The 15,145-nt window shown below is 42.4% G+C and overlaps 1 protein-coding gene across 2 annotated transcripts in view; it reads right to left on the bottom strand.

Moving 5' to 3' along the window:
* The window catches only part of GRIA3 (glutamate ionotropic receptor AMPA type subunit 3), a gene marked incomplete at both ends in the record, with an annotated part of 261,431 nt that overhangs the window by 61,249 nt on the left and 185,037 nt on the right, over positions 1 to 15,145 (bottom strand). For both annotated transcript variants that reach the window (XM_084259151.1, XM_084259150.1), the window contains 3 exons: positions 12,577 to 12,783; positions 13,390 to 13,497; positions 14,378 to 14,482. In XM_084259151.1, coding sequence (XP_084115277.1) covers positions 12,577 to 12,783; positions 13,390 to 13,497; positions 14,378 to 14,482 — 420 coding nt within the window. The remainder of the gene's footprint in view (positions 1 to 12,576; positions 12,784 to 13,389; positions 13,498 to 14,377; positions 14,483 to 15,145) is intronic.

Raw genomic sequence — 15,145 nt, 5'->3', positions numbered from 1 at the left:
ACCCCCTTATTTTGACCCGAATCCCTCCCCTCCCTGCCCCCCAGCCCCCACAGAGTGTCTCTGGTTCATAGTTTTTTGTTGATTTTGATTTTCACTTTCTTATAGTTATTCATTTTCCTGGTCCCTTATTTAGGTTTTCTAGATTCCTGCTATGAGTGAGACCATCCGGTATTTTTCTTTTTCTTTCTGGCTTATTTCGCTGAGCATGATCCCTTCCAGCGCCATCCATGTTGCTGCAAATTGCATGTGTTTATCTTTTTTGAATGCTGCCCTCTCAGATGTATTTCCCATAAAATTCCCACCACCAATTCACCCATGAACCATCGCCATAGTCCCTTGTGCTCTGCTCTTCCCTGTTTTGATTCCTCTACTTCCCCGTCCCTTGCAGAATGTCTCTGATTTATAGTTGTCTGCTAATTTTGTTGTTTTTAAATTTATTATTATTTAAAGTGGAGGTTCTTTTAAGACTCGATTTTCTATCACTGCAACTGATCCTAAAGAAACTGTAAGTGCTTAAAAAAAAGTTGTTGATTAGTAATATGATATATATAAACATGAACGAATTCTGCATGAGAAATAAGAAGGGTAAAGCAGTTATTAGAATACATATTCATTTATATAGTAAGCTATAATTTCCAGTGATAAATATCAGTTGTAGTCACCATGTATTGAGTCAATAAATGTCAGTAGGTGCACTGCATAATTAGCTCAGGTGAAGGTAGACAACGTTTTCATATTAATCCCATGAAAATAGGCACCAGGAATTTCTGTACTTATTTCTTTTGTCTTCCACAATTGTTCCTTTGTGACAGAGGTAGGTTTTAGTCTGGAGCCAGGCCTTAAAATGTACACTTAGAAAAATGCTTCTGACTAAGGAAAGGTTATTGGATGGCATATCCGATATGGAGTGAAAACACCAGCATTGACAACCATTTTTAAAGTTAAATAGAGTTTTAATATCTCTACCAGTGTGGGGAAGAAAGTCTGAGATGAGTATATTTTCAATGAAATGACGTTTTGCTACCTTAAATTACATTTACTCAAACTAATTATGAAACACGCCTTAACGTGAGAGGAAATGCAGACAATAAACAGCTAGCTAATATCAATTTACTGTGTGAGGCACTGTGATAGAATTTAATTCTCACAGCAACTTTGCGGTTGGTACGTGATCATTTCCATGTTAGAAAAAGGGAAACTGAGCCACTTGAACTTCAGATTCCAGAACTCTCTTAACCACATAATGTTCTAACTCCACAGAGGCTGGCTGATTTCTACTCTTATGTACAATTCTCAGTCTCAGCCAATGTCTCTCAGGTTCTTTCCAGTGTGTATTTGAGTGTCTAGCCCGTGGAAGCGCTATTCTAGGTGCTAAGGATGAAGCAGTGTGTAAGACAAATGGGAGGCAAAAATCCTTACTATCATGGAGGGCGTCATATATCCTAGTGGAAGGTGCAAAAAGTTTGCATTTATTAAGGCCAGCAGCCCGCTGACAACTGTACCTTGGTGTCTCACACTCATCCCAAACTCACTATTTAAAAAATTCAATCCAGGGCCTCCCTGGTGGTGCAAGGGGTTTAGACGCAAACTATGAAGCTAACCACAGCCTCTGTAGCACGAGTTCGATCCCCGGCCGGCCAGGGAGCAACCCACATGGCACAGCAGACCTCTCCTGACTCGCCCGCTGCTACCCTCAGCAGTGTACTTCGGTCAATCTGCCTGTTCTGTTCCTCACTCTGTCTCTGGTGAATCCTCTCACCCCCTGTGCCTCTGGCCTGTACCCCAGTTCTTGTATGCATAAATAAATAAATCTTTAAAAAAATTCAATCCATCATCTATCACCCTAAAGTTGAATCTCCTCTAAATCTGTGAATGATACATATTCTAAACTTCCCCAGTAGCCAATCCTTGCCAATCCTCTCCTCTGCAGGTGATCCTGCCTCTTTATTGAGAGCATGGAAGCCATCTGCTGTGAGCTCCATCACGTCAGTGTCCTTGGTTTCCTTCTCGACACGTTGCTGTGTCATCATACACCCCTTCTGTTATTCCCATCTCAGGGAAAGTGACACTCTAAGATTTGATCTACTTATTCTTTGCATCCCATATTCTTCAGCTTCATTTATTCTTTTACTAATTTTTCCTTCTCAATCTATTCCAGTGGTTGTCAAAATGTGGTTCCTTGGACTAGCAGCATCAGAGTCACTTAAGAGCTTGTTAGAAATGCTAATTCTCAGGTCCCACTCCCAGAATAAGAAACTCTGGGGCTCCAAAGGACACAGAAACATCAATTCCAAAGAACACCTGCACCCCTATGTTTATAGCAGCACTGTTTACAATAGCTAAGCTTTGGAAACAACCCAAATGCCCAAAAATAGATGACTGGATCAAGAAGATGTGGTACATATATACCATGGAATATTACTCAGCATTCAAAAAAGATAAACACATGCAATTTGCTGCAACATGGATGGCGCTGGAAGGGATCATGCTCAGCGAAATAAGCCAAAAAGAAAAAGAAAAATACCGGATGGTCTCACTCATAGCAGGAATCTAGAAAACTTAAATAAGGGACCAGGAAAATGAATAACTATAAGAAAGTGAAAATCAAAATCAACAAAAAACTATGAACCAGAGACACTTTTAGGGGGGCGGGGGCGGGAGGGGAGGGATTGGGGTCAGAATGGGGGGCTGCAATTGTATGGGGAATATAACAATAAAATTTATAAAAAAAAAATAAATCTTTAAAAATAAAAAAAAAAATTGCAACTTTGGAATAAAGACTACAAAAGAACTTAAAAAAAAAAAAAAAAAAAAAAAGAAACTCTGGGGCTCAAGTGATCCTCCAGGTGATTCTAATGTTTACTATAACCTGAAAACCATTGATTGATCTTATTCACCTGAAATCCTACGCAAGTAATTCTGTTTACTAACAAACAAGAATGATACAAAAAGCACACCTTTCACCTTTTTTTGATCCCATTACCCTCTAAGATGCCATCTCTCCCTGCCACCACCAACCTTCTTTAAAAGAATAGATGTTTGATCCAGTCATCTATTTTGAGACATCTGGGTTGTTTCCATAGCTTAGCTATTGTAAATAGTGCTGCTATAAACATAGGGGTGCAGGTGCCCTTTGGAATTAATGTTTCTGTGTCCTTTGGGTAAATACCTAGGAATGGAATTGCTGGATCATAGGGAAGCTCTATCTTTAGTAGGTTGAGGAATCTCCACACAGCTTTCTATAGTGGTTGGACCAGTTTGCACTCCCACAGCAGTGCAGGAGAGTTCCATATACACAATGGAATACTACTCAGCAATCAGAACAGATAAACTCATGCAACTTGAAGCAACATGGATGGAGCTGGAAGGGATCATGCTCAGCGAAATAAGCAGAAAGAAAAAGAAAAGTACCGGATGGTCTCACTCATAGTAAGAATTTAGAAAACCTAAATAAGGGACCAGAAAAAAGACTAATTATAATAAAGTAAAAATCAAAATCAACAAGCAACTATAAGCCAGAGACACACTATGACGTGGGGTGGTAGGAGGGATTAGGGTCAAAATAAGGGGGGTGAGAATTGTATGGGGACTATAACCAAGATGAAAAAGCATACATTGTGCAAAAAATGAAAAATGATATAAAATATATAAAATAAAATAAAAAAATTGTGAAGAGAAAAAAAAGAATAGATGTTTACTTGTGTCTTGATTTTAATATTTTGTTCTTCTGCTTCCATGATCTAAAGTTAATCCCCCTCTAATTTAATGACATTGCCTCATTGTAGGGTAAGGAAAAATGTCAGGCTTTTCTGCCCTCCCGCCATCAGGATAGATGATGGATCCTTGCGGTCCTGAATGCATGCCTGATGGCGGGCACCTGGAGTAGGGTGTGGGCATAGGTAGATGGGATTCACCTGGGCTAAGACTGTGCTTTTGAGGGCGGTGTCACGGGGACACCAGCAGCAGCAGAAGCTGAAAGAGAAGCCGAGAGAGAAGCAGAGAAGAAGCAGCAGAAGCAGAGAATGCCAGAGAGCCCAGATAGAGTGAAGACTTGCTGGGGGCTGGGAGGCCTGCCAGCCTCCCGGCCCCCCAGCACCCCTGCCTGCCGTGTACCGGGTAAATCCCAATAAAAAGACCTGCAAAAAGCCACTAAGGACTCTGACTCCTCCTTTACCCGGTCTGCTGAATTAGAAAACCTGCACCGTGTCCAGTCCTGCCCCTTACACTCATGAACTATATACTTAGTTTGCACATTCAAAGACCTTCTCCCAGACATCACAGGCTCAGCACTACTGTCGGCCTTTTGAATTACATATCTTCTTTCCTTGACTCAACGAATCTGTGCTAAACACGAAGGATTCTCCTCCTCCCTCAGAGTAGGCCATCTCTGGCTTTTCTTCCTATGTCTGCTCTCTCAATCAAGGTACAACTTTCTATCCCTGAGTGTATTCACACAACCTGCTGGCTTAGGAGATAATCAGTGAAGGTCTGTGGAATAAGCAAGACTCCTTGAAGGTCCTGTCCTTCACTTTCTCACTTCAGGGTTATTACCTGTTCAGTGTTACTACCTTCAATTCTCACCCCGTGGTAGCTGACTCCTGATTCGCTACTTCCTCCTGAATCGCTACTTCCACGTTTCTAACTGCAGGGGAGCCAACGACAAAGTTTATCTATTTTACCCTTTTGCCTGGGGCCAGAACTGGTCCTAGAAACAGAAAATACTTAGGAGACTGGAACGGGCCAGAAAGCTAGTGGGGTTTGTTGGCAGAGAGCATCTGAATCAACAAGAAAGAGCCTTGTTATGCCAAGAGAATCACAGAAAAAGCCACCTTCCGTCCTTGCCAACGTGCTTGCGCCTCCTGCTCAGGACCTGCAAATGCCCCGCTAGAGTCACGTGGGATCTCATTTAAATGTAATTGATGGGTTTGGCACTTTTAGTCTGAATAATCACTAGTTCTAAGAGAAACGGTCATTTCCTTGTTTTAAAAGGAAGAAATAAGTGGCATTTGTGGGAGAAAATCACTTTGGACTGAATTTAGGGCAGTGGGCCTTTTTCTTGCAGGTAAAGAAAGGGGTTTAGAAAACCTCACATTGTTTATGAGAAAATAAATGCATTCAGTAACTGAAACTCCCACCAACGATAAGCTCAGCTAAATACGAATAAGAGGTAGCTAGGCAGCCCAAATGAGCCTTCTTGTCTGGTCCCCAGGAATATGCAGCAGAAGAATGGATTCCCAAGAAGCTACTTCTGGTTTGAAGTACTTTGGAAATAACAGAAGATAACAGGAGGAGTCTGCTCTCCTCAGGCACTCGCTCTTCCCCCTCCCTTTGGATTTTCTGCCTTTTCTGTTCTCTTTCTTAGGAGTTTTTCCAAAGAAGATGGAGTTCGGGTTTTGGGGGTGCTTTCCTCAAGAAAGAGCAGTGTTAAATCTGTGCTCAATTAAGCCGCATTGGTGTGGCCCTGGCTTCAGAATGAGAATCCCGAGGCTGAACCTTCAAAAAAACCTATTTCAGATGGAAAAAGACAAAGGCACAGCAAAAAGCAGGTGGAAAGAGTTTCAGATAATAGCAGGAAAAGGAGCTGCTGATCAAACCTCCAAGATGGCTGGCTCGGTGGCTCGGGAGGAGACAGCCTCCTCCTCACGCAAGCTTGGTGAGACCAAAGCTGCAGAATTGTCATGTCCGCTCAGAGTCAGCGTGGAGAAGCCCTTGCTCGCTGCCACCACTACCCCTCCCTTTGAGAGGGCTGTTGTGATGGCTCATTGTGTCAGAGTTCAGGACCTGCCTGCGGAGGAAGCAATCAGCATGATTTTGAAAGGAAAAAGAGAGGAGCAGGTAACTAACCAGCATCAGAAAAATATCCATTTCGCTCTCCAGGGCGTGCCGTAGCATGCAGGTGAGAGGAGAAGGTCACTTTCAAGGCAAGTTAAAGATTCAGGAGGCCAACATGGATGAAAATGGGATCCCCCTCAGTAGCATTCCTTTCCTGGTCTCTGCTCCTATGCAAGCCGCCTGGGGCTGGGAGGGTATTGAGCTGTGGATGGGGCTAGGGGATAAGGAGAAATCCTGATTCAAGAGTGAAGTGCCTCTCTGGTGTCCTAAGTCAGGCTAGTGGCATTTTGTCTCTGGCCTTTGCCTGGGTGAGTCATGGTGTCAGGCAGGCCTTGCTCAGAAGATCTTCCTTGGTAAGTAGGTGGTATGAGGGGGTTCTCACTGATGGACAGAAATTAGCAAATGCAAAAAGCTCAAGGTAAGAGTTCATTAGCGCTTTTGTGGGCATCTCCACTAAAAGGAATTTTTTAAAAAAGATTTATTTATGCATATAAGAGCTGGGGTACAGGCCAGAGGTGTGTGTGTCTGTGGTGGGGGGTTAGAGGATTCACCTAAGACAGAGCGGGGAACAGAACAGGCAGACTGACTGAAGTACACTGCTGAGCGGAGCAGAGGGCGAATCAGGAGAGGTCTGCCGTGCCATGTGGTTTGCTCCCTGGCCGGGGATTAAACTCGAGCTGCAGAGGCTGCGGATTGCTTCATAGTGCGGTGCTTAACCCCTTGCGCCACCAGGGTGGCCCCACTAAAGAAATTTAATCAAACCTCTTAAGAGTGGCTGTGTGGGCTCAGTTAACACACCAAATTAGGTTTAATTTTTGCACTCACAAGTGCAAACCAAGAGCCACTGCATTATTAGGAGATTTAGCTGGAGGGGATTTATAATCTTTTTCATAGGCAGGTTGCCAAAGTTGCAAATTTTGTAAAACTTAAAAACCTACACACTCTCATGTATAGACATGATGCACTTAAGCATCTGACAGGTTTAAGATAGACGTGACACTTTTGTTTAAATGTCACTAAAATTAGTTTTGAGCGAAAAGGCTTAAGATAGATCTTAAAGTATTTTTAATCTGATTATCTGCTACCAAACTTGTAATTCACCTGGAGAGTATGTATGAGCAGGCAGTTGTCAGACACCATTTTAAAGCACTTCCTCAAAGCAAGGGGAGGAACAGGAGACACGGGTAGGCCGTGTATTGGCATGTAATATATACAATATTGTATGTTTTCCAACAGAAGACTCAGACGTGACCTTCTTATCCCTGTACCAAACACAAGGCTCTGGCAGTAGTGTTTGGCATTCATTTGTTTCCTCTGGGAAGTTTAAATGTGTTGGAGAAAGGATTGGGGAAGAATCAGACTAGACAATCTGAGTATGGTTGCATGTTGGGGGCCAGAACTTAAACTGCTTTATTGGCTGTACCCTGTGGGATATTTACTGTCTGCAATTGTTAAGATCTGGAGAAAGCAATGAGTCCTATTTAAATCTGTGCAACAACAAGCAGTGTCACAACAGGATCGCCTCGTTTCTGTAACCAGAACAGATGTCTCAGTCTGGATCTGTTGGTTGGGTCGCCTTGTCCCTCAGGAGCTGAGAGAGTTAAAAACAAAATGAATTAAAGGAGTGTCCCTGGAATGGGGTGAGACTAAATTTGGTTGGAAATATTTCCCTCCCCTCTCTGCTCAGCGTGGCAGACTTCCACGCATCATTAATGCTCCTTCCTGGAGTTCCTATGCCTCATTTGAGAGAGGGGCACTTTTATCAAACCATCAGCCCTTCTGCCAAAGCCTAGTGTAATCACCTGAAGAACAGAAGAGGCTCTTTGGCACCTGTTACGGGACCCTTGCTTCTCTGCCTTTTGGCTGGAAGGACAGATCGAATTTCTGTCTTTCTTAATGGAAAATAAATGTATCTTAGGATAGTGACAACCTAGGAGATAATTTCGTCTAGGTAGAGAAATGTCAGTGTGAAAAGCAGCTATAAAATTGCCATTTGTTCTGGGGGTGCGAAGGAGTCAGAGGCCGCCCAGGGGATGTGACCTGGAATCAACCATCGCCCACCTCCAGCTCGATCCTTGAGTGCTCTGCTCTCTTCTAAGCTAGAGTATCATCTAGACAGTAATTTGTCTGGCCTTTTCCGAGACAACTCCTCCCTCCCCGACCTTTAGCCTTAGTGCTAAGTGTTAAGAACACAAAGAACATGGCAGCTGTCCATGAGGAGGTAACCTTTCATCAATTAGAACCTTAATCCTTTCGGCCCTTTTTCTGACTCTCTTTTTCTGTCAGACTATATTTCTGCTTCCAGGTCAGAAACCTTTGCTATCTACAGTGGGTTTTCAAATATTTCAAGTCATAACTAGAGATGTGTGCTACATTAAACTGGAGGCAGGGTGGGTATCTCAGATGAGTTTATAATCAACTAGATTGGAAGCCCTTTGAAGGCAGGTGGGGATGCCATATCTGATACAACACCAATCTTCCCATCATCTGACAAGTTTAGTAAACCGAGCCAGTGTGGCCCAGTAGACAGAGCACTGGGCCAGGAGTCATTAAACCTGAGTTCTAGTCTGAGCTCTGCCAAGCTGTATGAGTCTGAGGGCTTGTCACAATCCCAGCCATTCCTGTCCTACATCAGGCCTTGAGATCATCAGGTTTTCTGGTTTAACAATGGGCAATTCTAATACCCAGTCCTGGCTGGTCCCCACATTTAACTGTAAAATGAATGAAAAGGTGGGCTAAAGGATGTCTCAAAGCTCCACGAGCAGCAAAATTCCATTTAAATAATGTCCCTAAAACAAATACAACGATGTAAACCAATTTTACCTCACTAAACGTAATTGGAGAAAAAAATGCCCTCTTTAAACACATGTTATTTGGCAGCCAGGTGGACTGGTGTGTAGGCTATTTGAGGTGGGGACAATTTGCACGTGACAGTGTTAGAGGCATCCAGCTGAAATCCAGACTGCTAACGCAGGTGGACAGTTCCAAGCTCATAACGTCCTGAAGAGCTTATATAATGGGGCACATTGTGTCCTACTGACGTTTGTTTCAAAAATAGCCTTCTTAGCCATACAAGATGCCCCATACATCCACCTTGATTTGATTTTCTTTAGAGGAAAAAAAAAACTATTTAAAATTCATCTGGAAAGAGGCTGATTGGCTTCTTCTTTAACAAATTTAATTCATCTTACCTTTATGGCAGATACTAAAAAGTCCTTTGCAAAGCTTTTTTCATTTCTGCCTTTCTTATATTTTTCCTACTCTGAACAGTTTTACATACTAAAAACACAAGAGAAAACACCCTAAGCACAAAAGAGGGCCTATCTGTGTAGTTTCCATGTTCAAGAAATAGTTCCATGCTCTCTTTGTTCTTGTTTATTAAGCACTTAAGAAATCACTAGGACATTTCTGCTCTTCTTTTTCATAAGCAACTTGCAAACCACAAGAGGCCAGGCTGCCAGAAACAAGGGCTTGTGTTTTTGCTTTTCTCCATTTCTATCAATGATAGAGAAGTGATAAACTCCCCAGTGCTAAAAGATGAAACTTCTAAATGAAGATGAAACCACTTTGAGCCAATGAGATCATCCTCCCTAATAGGGAACTCTCATTCCAAGCATGAGGACACCCAGTTTTGATAGCCACAGGTTTTAGAGGAAAGTGGTTTTTGTCAGTCAAATAGTTTGGTCTGCTCTTGGTTCCTTGGAATTGCTTTGTGTCAAAGCATCAGCAACTTGTTCTAGGTCAGGGGAGAGAGAAGGACCTTTCTATAAGACCCGTCCCTGGCTATTGCTTTTGTCATAAGTAGACAGAAATAGAGGAAATAGACAGGAAGGCTCCTCCAGGAGAAATTTTACCTCATCAGTAGTAGAGGTGGTTCTTAAGTTACCAAAAAATGAAGGGGTTTTCTAATTCTCAAGCTCCCTTACTCACACATATGCCAATTGGAAAAGAGGAAGAGAATATGGATATTCAGTGAGGCGGGACAGAGGACAGACCAGAGGAGAAGCTGAAACCCTACGAGAAAGCTGGTCTTTGGCCAGAGTCAGGAGTCAGTCTTGCTCTGCACCGCTGTCTCAAGTTCCTTTGAACACCAGCGCCGAGAAGAATTATCACCAACTGTTAAAGTGAGAAGTTACAGCCATGTGGAGATGGTTCAGAGCTTCTTGGGGGTCCTCAGAAAGCAGGATAGGCGCTCTGTCCCTGCTCAGGCCACTCTTGCTGGCATTCGAAATGCTTTTCTCTCTCATAACTAGGTTCATTGAATCTCAGCTGCAACTCAGCCCTGTCCCAGTTCCAAGACCAACCTTGACCCAAGACAGGAGCTAATTGGCTCCAGCCCCATAGCTGAAGGCTAAGGTTCAAATTGCCTCGCTGCTTGTCTGATTGGAAGACAGTGCCCTGGTTTTGATACTTGAGGTCCAGTCTCATGATAGGCCTTAGTTCTCTCTGTGTGCCCTTATTTTTAGAAGTTATCTTCTGCCTCTGTGCTAGTTCCCAAGGACCTGTTCCAAAAACTTATTTAGCGACCCTGGTACTATCTTACAATTGGAGAGCTAGACCTTATTCTTGCTGATTCTCACTTCAAACATTAGAGTCCTTATCTTGAGCCCCAAGTCCAGTAGGTAATTTGGATGTTTGCTTCTTGCCAATTTCTTCGCAGTGTATCTGCCTCCTAGATTCCTGTGTGTGCCCCTGACTTGCTGTATAAACATTGCAAGTAATCCTTGTCTATTAAAATGAAACCTTTGGGCCTCCCCGGTGGCGCAGCGGTTGAGCGCTGGGCTGCGAAGCTGCCTGCAGCCTCTGCAGCGCCAGTTCATTCCCCGGCCACCGGCGAGGGTCCCACATGGCTCAGCCGACCTCTCCTGTCTCGCCCACTGCTCCCCTCAGCAGTGTATTTCGGTCCTCCTGCCTGTTCTGTTCCCCACTCTGGCTCTGGTGAATTCTCTCATCCTCCCGCGCTTCTGACTGTATCCAGTGCTTGTATAAATAAATAAATCTAAAATAAAATAAAATGAAACCTTTGCACTGGGCAGCCCCAAAGTGGAAATTTCCAATCAGAAGCCAAACCTTTTACAGCTAGTCCACTGAGAAGCTCTGAAGTTATGGCTGTACTCCTTTCAAAACCCCTAATTATAAGTATAATTCTTTTGTACTTGGCCTTTGGTAGAGCCATTCATTCTGCTTATTCCTTCATTTATTCAACAAGTATTTATTGAACTTCCATTATTATCCAGGCTTTGGGATCTTGAAATGAATCACGTATGGCTTCTGTTCTTAAGGGGTTCATAGTCTAGTTGGGCAGCTGAACTTGTAAATCGATCATTATACCACAGGTTCAAGACTACTACAAGAAAGTAAAAGGCAGGCTTCCCTAAACAGACTGCAGGTGGGTAAACAGGATTAGGGAAGGCTTCCTCAAAATGGAGACACCCTTTGTTCTGCAGGACTGGTAGGTGGTGTTAGCCTGCTGAGAGAGCCAGTAGCACTGGCAGGCAGACCTCAAGTGACAGCTGAGCACCTCAGGGAACATGCAACTTGCTATGGCTGCAACATGGAGTGTGTAGGGGAAAGAGGAGACGATGAAGTTGAAGTGGTAGGCAGGCGCCAGATTATCAAGTGCCTTATTTGCCAAGTCAAAGAATTTGAATTTTATTCTCATTTTCAAAGTGGAGGTCTGCTCTGCCAGGATAAGAGCAGGGGCAGAGACATCAGTTATATTACTGACAAATATATGGTAAGAATCTTTGCTCAGACAATGATAATGGGACTTGAGTGTATCTGGATTTGAGAGACAGAAAGGTAGAATTGAGAGGACATGGTGACTGACTAGATGTGCGTGGTGCAATGAGGAAAGATGACTAGGTTGCTTAGGCAAAGTTGCTTAGGCAACTACGTGGGTGGTGATTCTACTGCCTGAGACAGGGAACACAGAAGGAACAAATTTTCAATAGAGGGCAGGCTGTACTTAATGTTGCCCCAAAATTCCCCAATTCTACTTTCCTTTTGGTAAGATAATCCTTATGTCCAAAGAATGCTACTGACAACCTACCTTTACAGAATTCAACTGTAAAAGAAAACGTTTTTCTTACAGACCATATGAAAACTATACGATTGAACAGGTATTGCATGTGAAAATCCAATCTTCTATCTTCTTTGTTAAATGGGAAGCATAGAATTACATCTGATCCTTGAATAATGTTGTTTTGTTCAGCCATGGGCCACTGTCTGCGTGGAGGGTGCATGTTCTCCCCATGTCTGTGTGGGTTTTCTCTGGGTACACTGGTTTCCTCCCACATCCCAAAGATGTGTGCATTGGGTTTATTAATATGTTTCAGTTGTCCCTGTGTGTGTGTGTGCGCGCGCACGCATGCACGTGGGTGCACACCTGCCTTGGGATGGAAGGGTGTCCTGTTGAGGGTTGGGGCCTGCCTTATATCCTGATCATTCAGGATGAGGTCTGGGGACCAGGGACCCTGAACTGGAATAAGGAGGCTGAAGGAATGAATGAATACAAATGATTGATTAATATTAGAAGTGTTTTGGATTTTTACTTAGAAGATTGGTGCTGTTTTTGCGGCTAGGAATATACTGTAGGAACTTAACTTTTGTTTCTATCAACTAGCCTGTGGTAAAATTGGCTTCATTATATGTTATTTTTCTTAAAGTTGTACTTTCTAAGATTCTATCAGTGATGTTAAGAGAGGACTTGTTGTAAATGAAAATAAGGTTGAAAAAACTTACCCCATAGACAAGTTCCCCAACCATGCCATTCCATATTTTAGTCTCGGGATCCCTGGCACCGTATTTCCCGTCACCAACGATGGACAATTTGTATTTGATCCTTACGTGTTTGGCTATTTCATAGGCCAAATCTACACAATAGCCTTCATATCGCTCATTTCCTTCCAGTTGTTCATGGTTCTTCTTATACATTACATATGGCGATTCCTTTGGGATCAGAAGGAAGTTGAAAGGATTACTCCTATACATTTTTCTAGGTGATACATGTAATCATGACGTTCTTTCCATTGGTGCCTATTGAGGGATTTTGGTTTTTTGTTGTGTGTGAAAAGAGCCTTTAACATTTTTTACTTAATGAAATAAGTCAGAAAGAGAATGATAAATATCTTATGTGTCACTTATATGTGGAATATTGAGAAACAAAACAAGGGTCAGTCAAAACCAAACCAACAACAAAGCCTATCAATCTGAGTGTGTGGATGCAGTTAGTGCTACAGCCCTAGTCTACTCTCTATCTGCCCTCTTCTCCACACAGTGCTGTCTCTCCAACAATGAAGAATTGAATTTCAAGTTCAGATGAAGTATCAGTCCTATGGGGGAGGAGGGTGAATGGGTGGGTTAAAGAGGAAAATATCTGAAACTGCTCCAAATTCTATCTTTTTCTTTTTAAAATGACATTCTGTTCATCATCATGACAAGATACTTTGAGAGTTCCTAAGATGACCTATTGGAAGTTTCCCCTGCTTGGACTGGAGGCTGAATAATGTTTTTCAGATAACAAGCAATCATGTTGCATAGAAAGCATATACTTACCAGAATGGTAGTCACCACTATGGTCCTGTTCTCTGCGGATGCACTGTCATTGCTGATTTGCTGATCCGAGAAAGGCACAAACCTTTCATACTCATTCCAGTAGCCAGCCTAGAAAAAGCAGACATTTGACCTGGTTGCCTATTTTTCACTCCAAAAGCACTGCTTGAAATTCAAGTGTGGTTGTGGAAGAAACTGTCTTTTAGCCACTTGAGCTTTACTGGGATTCACATTCTATCTCCCTCTATTCTGCCACCGCACCAGGATCCCCAACACCAACACACGATATGCAGGGAGTTCTCATCCTCACCTCGCTTTTACTGACATTCTGATATTTTGTAAAATGAAATCAGTCCACTCTAAGAGGACCAGTCTTTTATTTTTTTCTTTAAGTTCATAGAGCTAAAAAATACTTTGCTTTGTGTTGTAGGAGAGCTGGGGTGGGAAACCGGTGATTATCCTATTGAAATGACACAAGATGATTTACATTCTGAGGTTTTATCAAATGGCTAGTAAATCCCCACTTCATGCCTAACTCAACTACTAGTATGATAGAAGTGATCATTATAAAATTCAGCTTCAGAGAAAGGTTCTTTACCGAGAGTCCTTTTGTGGGTGCATTGGCAAAGTGGAGTGATAGCCTACTTTCCAATGCTTTTGCTAAAATAATATGTACCTTGGCAGCTTTTGTTCGAATAACAACCTGCTGTATGATTTGTAGTTCCTTTCCTTTATTGTAGGAAGTTGTTAACTCCTGAGTCTACTGCTTTTATAGGACCCACTGCCAAGGGAAATACTCCTTAAAAAATATATAGATGGAACACTGATTACCAAATAACTATGCACTACATACACTAGTCACTGAATGGAAAGGCAAAGATGAAGTGTGGAAATTTTCTCAGTGTGTGTTTCCTAACACCTATTTTCTTGTATCCGAGTGCCGTCGCCTGCTGAGAGAATTTTCCTTCGGAGATCTGTTTTGGTGACTTACTTTTCGAGAGCCACCGACTTTCATTTCATACACATCAATGGTATAATTTGTCCTACGTCCATAAGTGTCAAATTGGATGTTTCCAGTCATTCCTTGGACTTGTACCTGGTGAAAAGGGAAAATGTATAATTTTGAAATAGCACCACATTATTGCCTTTCAGATCTTGGGGATCAAGTCTGTTGACAGATGTTGGAATCTGGGTGAAATTTTATCTGGAGTCATTGGGCTATACCTATTACCCACTTGAATTACTCATCTGGTGAGTAAAGGGTGTTTCCATACAGATCTTTATTTCCTATCCAGTATTTTCTAGGTACTTTTCATTGTGGAGCTTTGAGCAGGTGTTATAGCCTGTTACCGTTACCTATATGTTATAGTGAGGGCCTTACCACTATTCCAAGGGCCTGACATTTCCACAATTAGTCTCTTTTTAAGGGAATAGCCTGAAGAGTATTCTTAACTAGGGTGGAACATTCTTCTAAGCTGTGAATTCCCTCGATGTGGTATAGATACATAATAAAACACTACTCAACTATTAAAAAAAAAATGAAATCTTGCCATTTGCAACAACATGCATGGGCCTAGAGGGGATTATGCTAAGTGAAACAAGTCAGACAAAGACAAATACCATAGATAACTTCACTCATATGTGGAATATAAAGAAACAAAACCAATTAACAAACAAAACAAAAACAAGCTTAGAGTACAAGAGCAAAATAGTGGTTGGGGGGGATGAAGAGAGGGGGTGAGTAAATAGGGTAAAAGAG

This window comes from Talpa europaea (genome assembly GCF_964194135.1).
Source record: "Talpa europaea genome assembly, chromosome: X".
NCBI lineage: Eukaryota > Metazoa > Chordata > Mammalia > Eulipotyphla > Talpidae > Talpa > Talpa europaea.
This window is presented reverse-complemented; position numbering and strand designations above follow the sequence as displayed.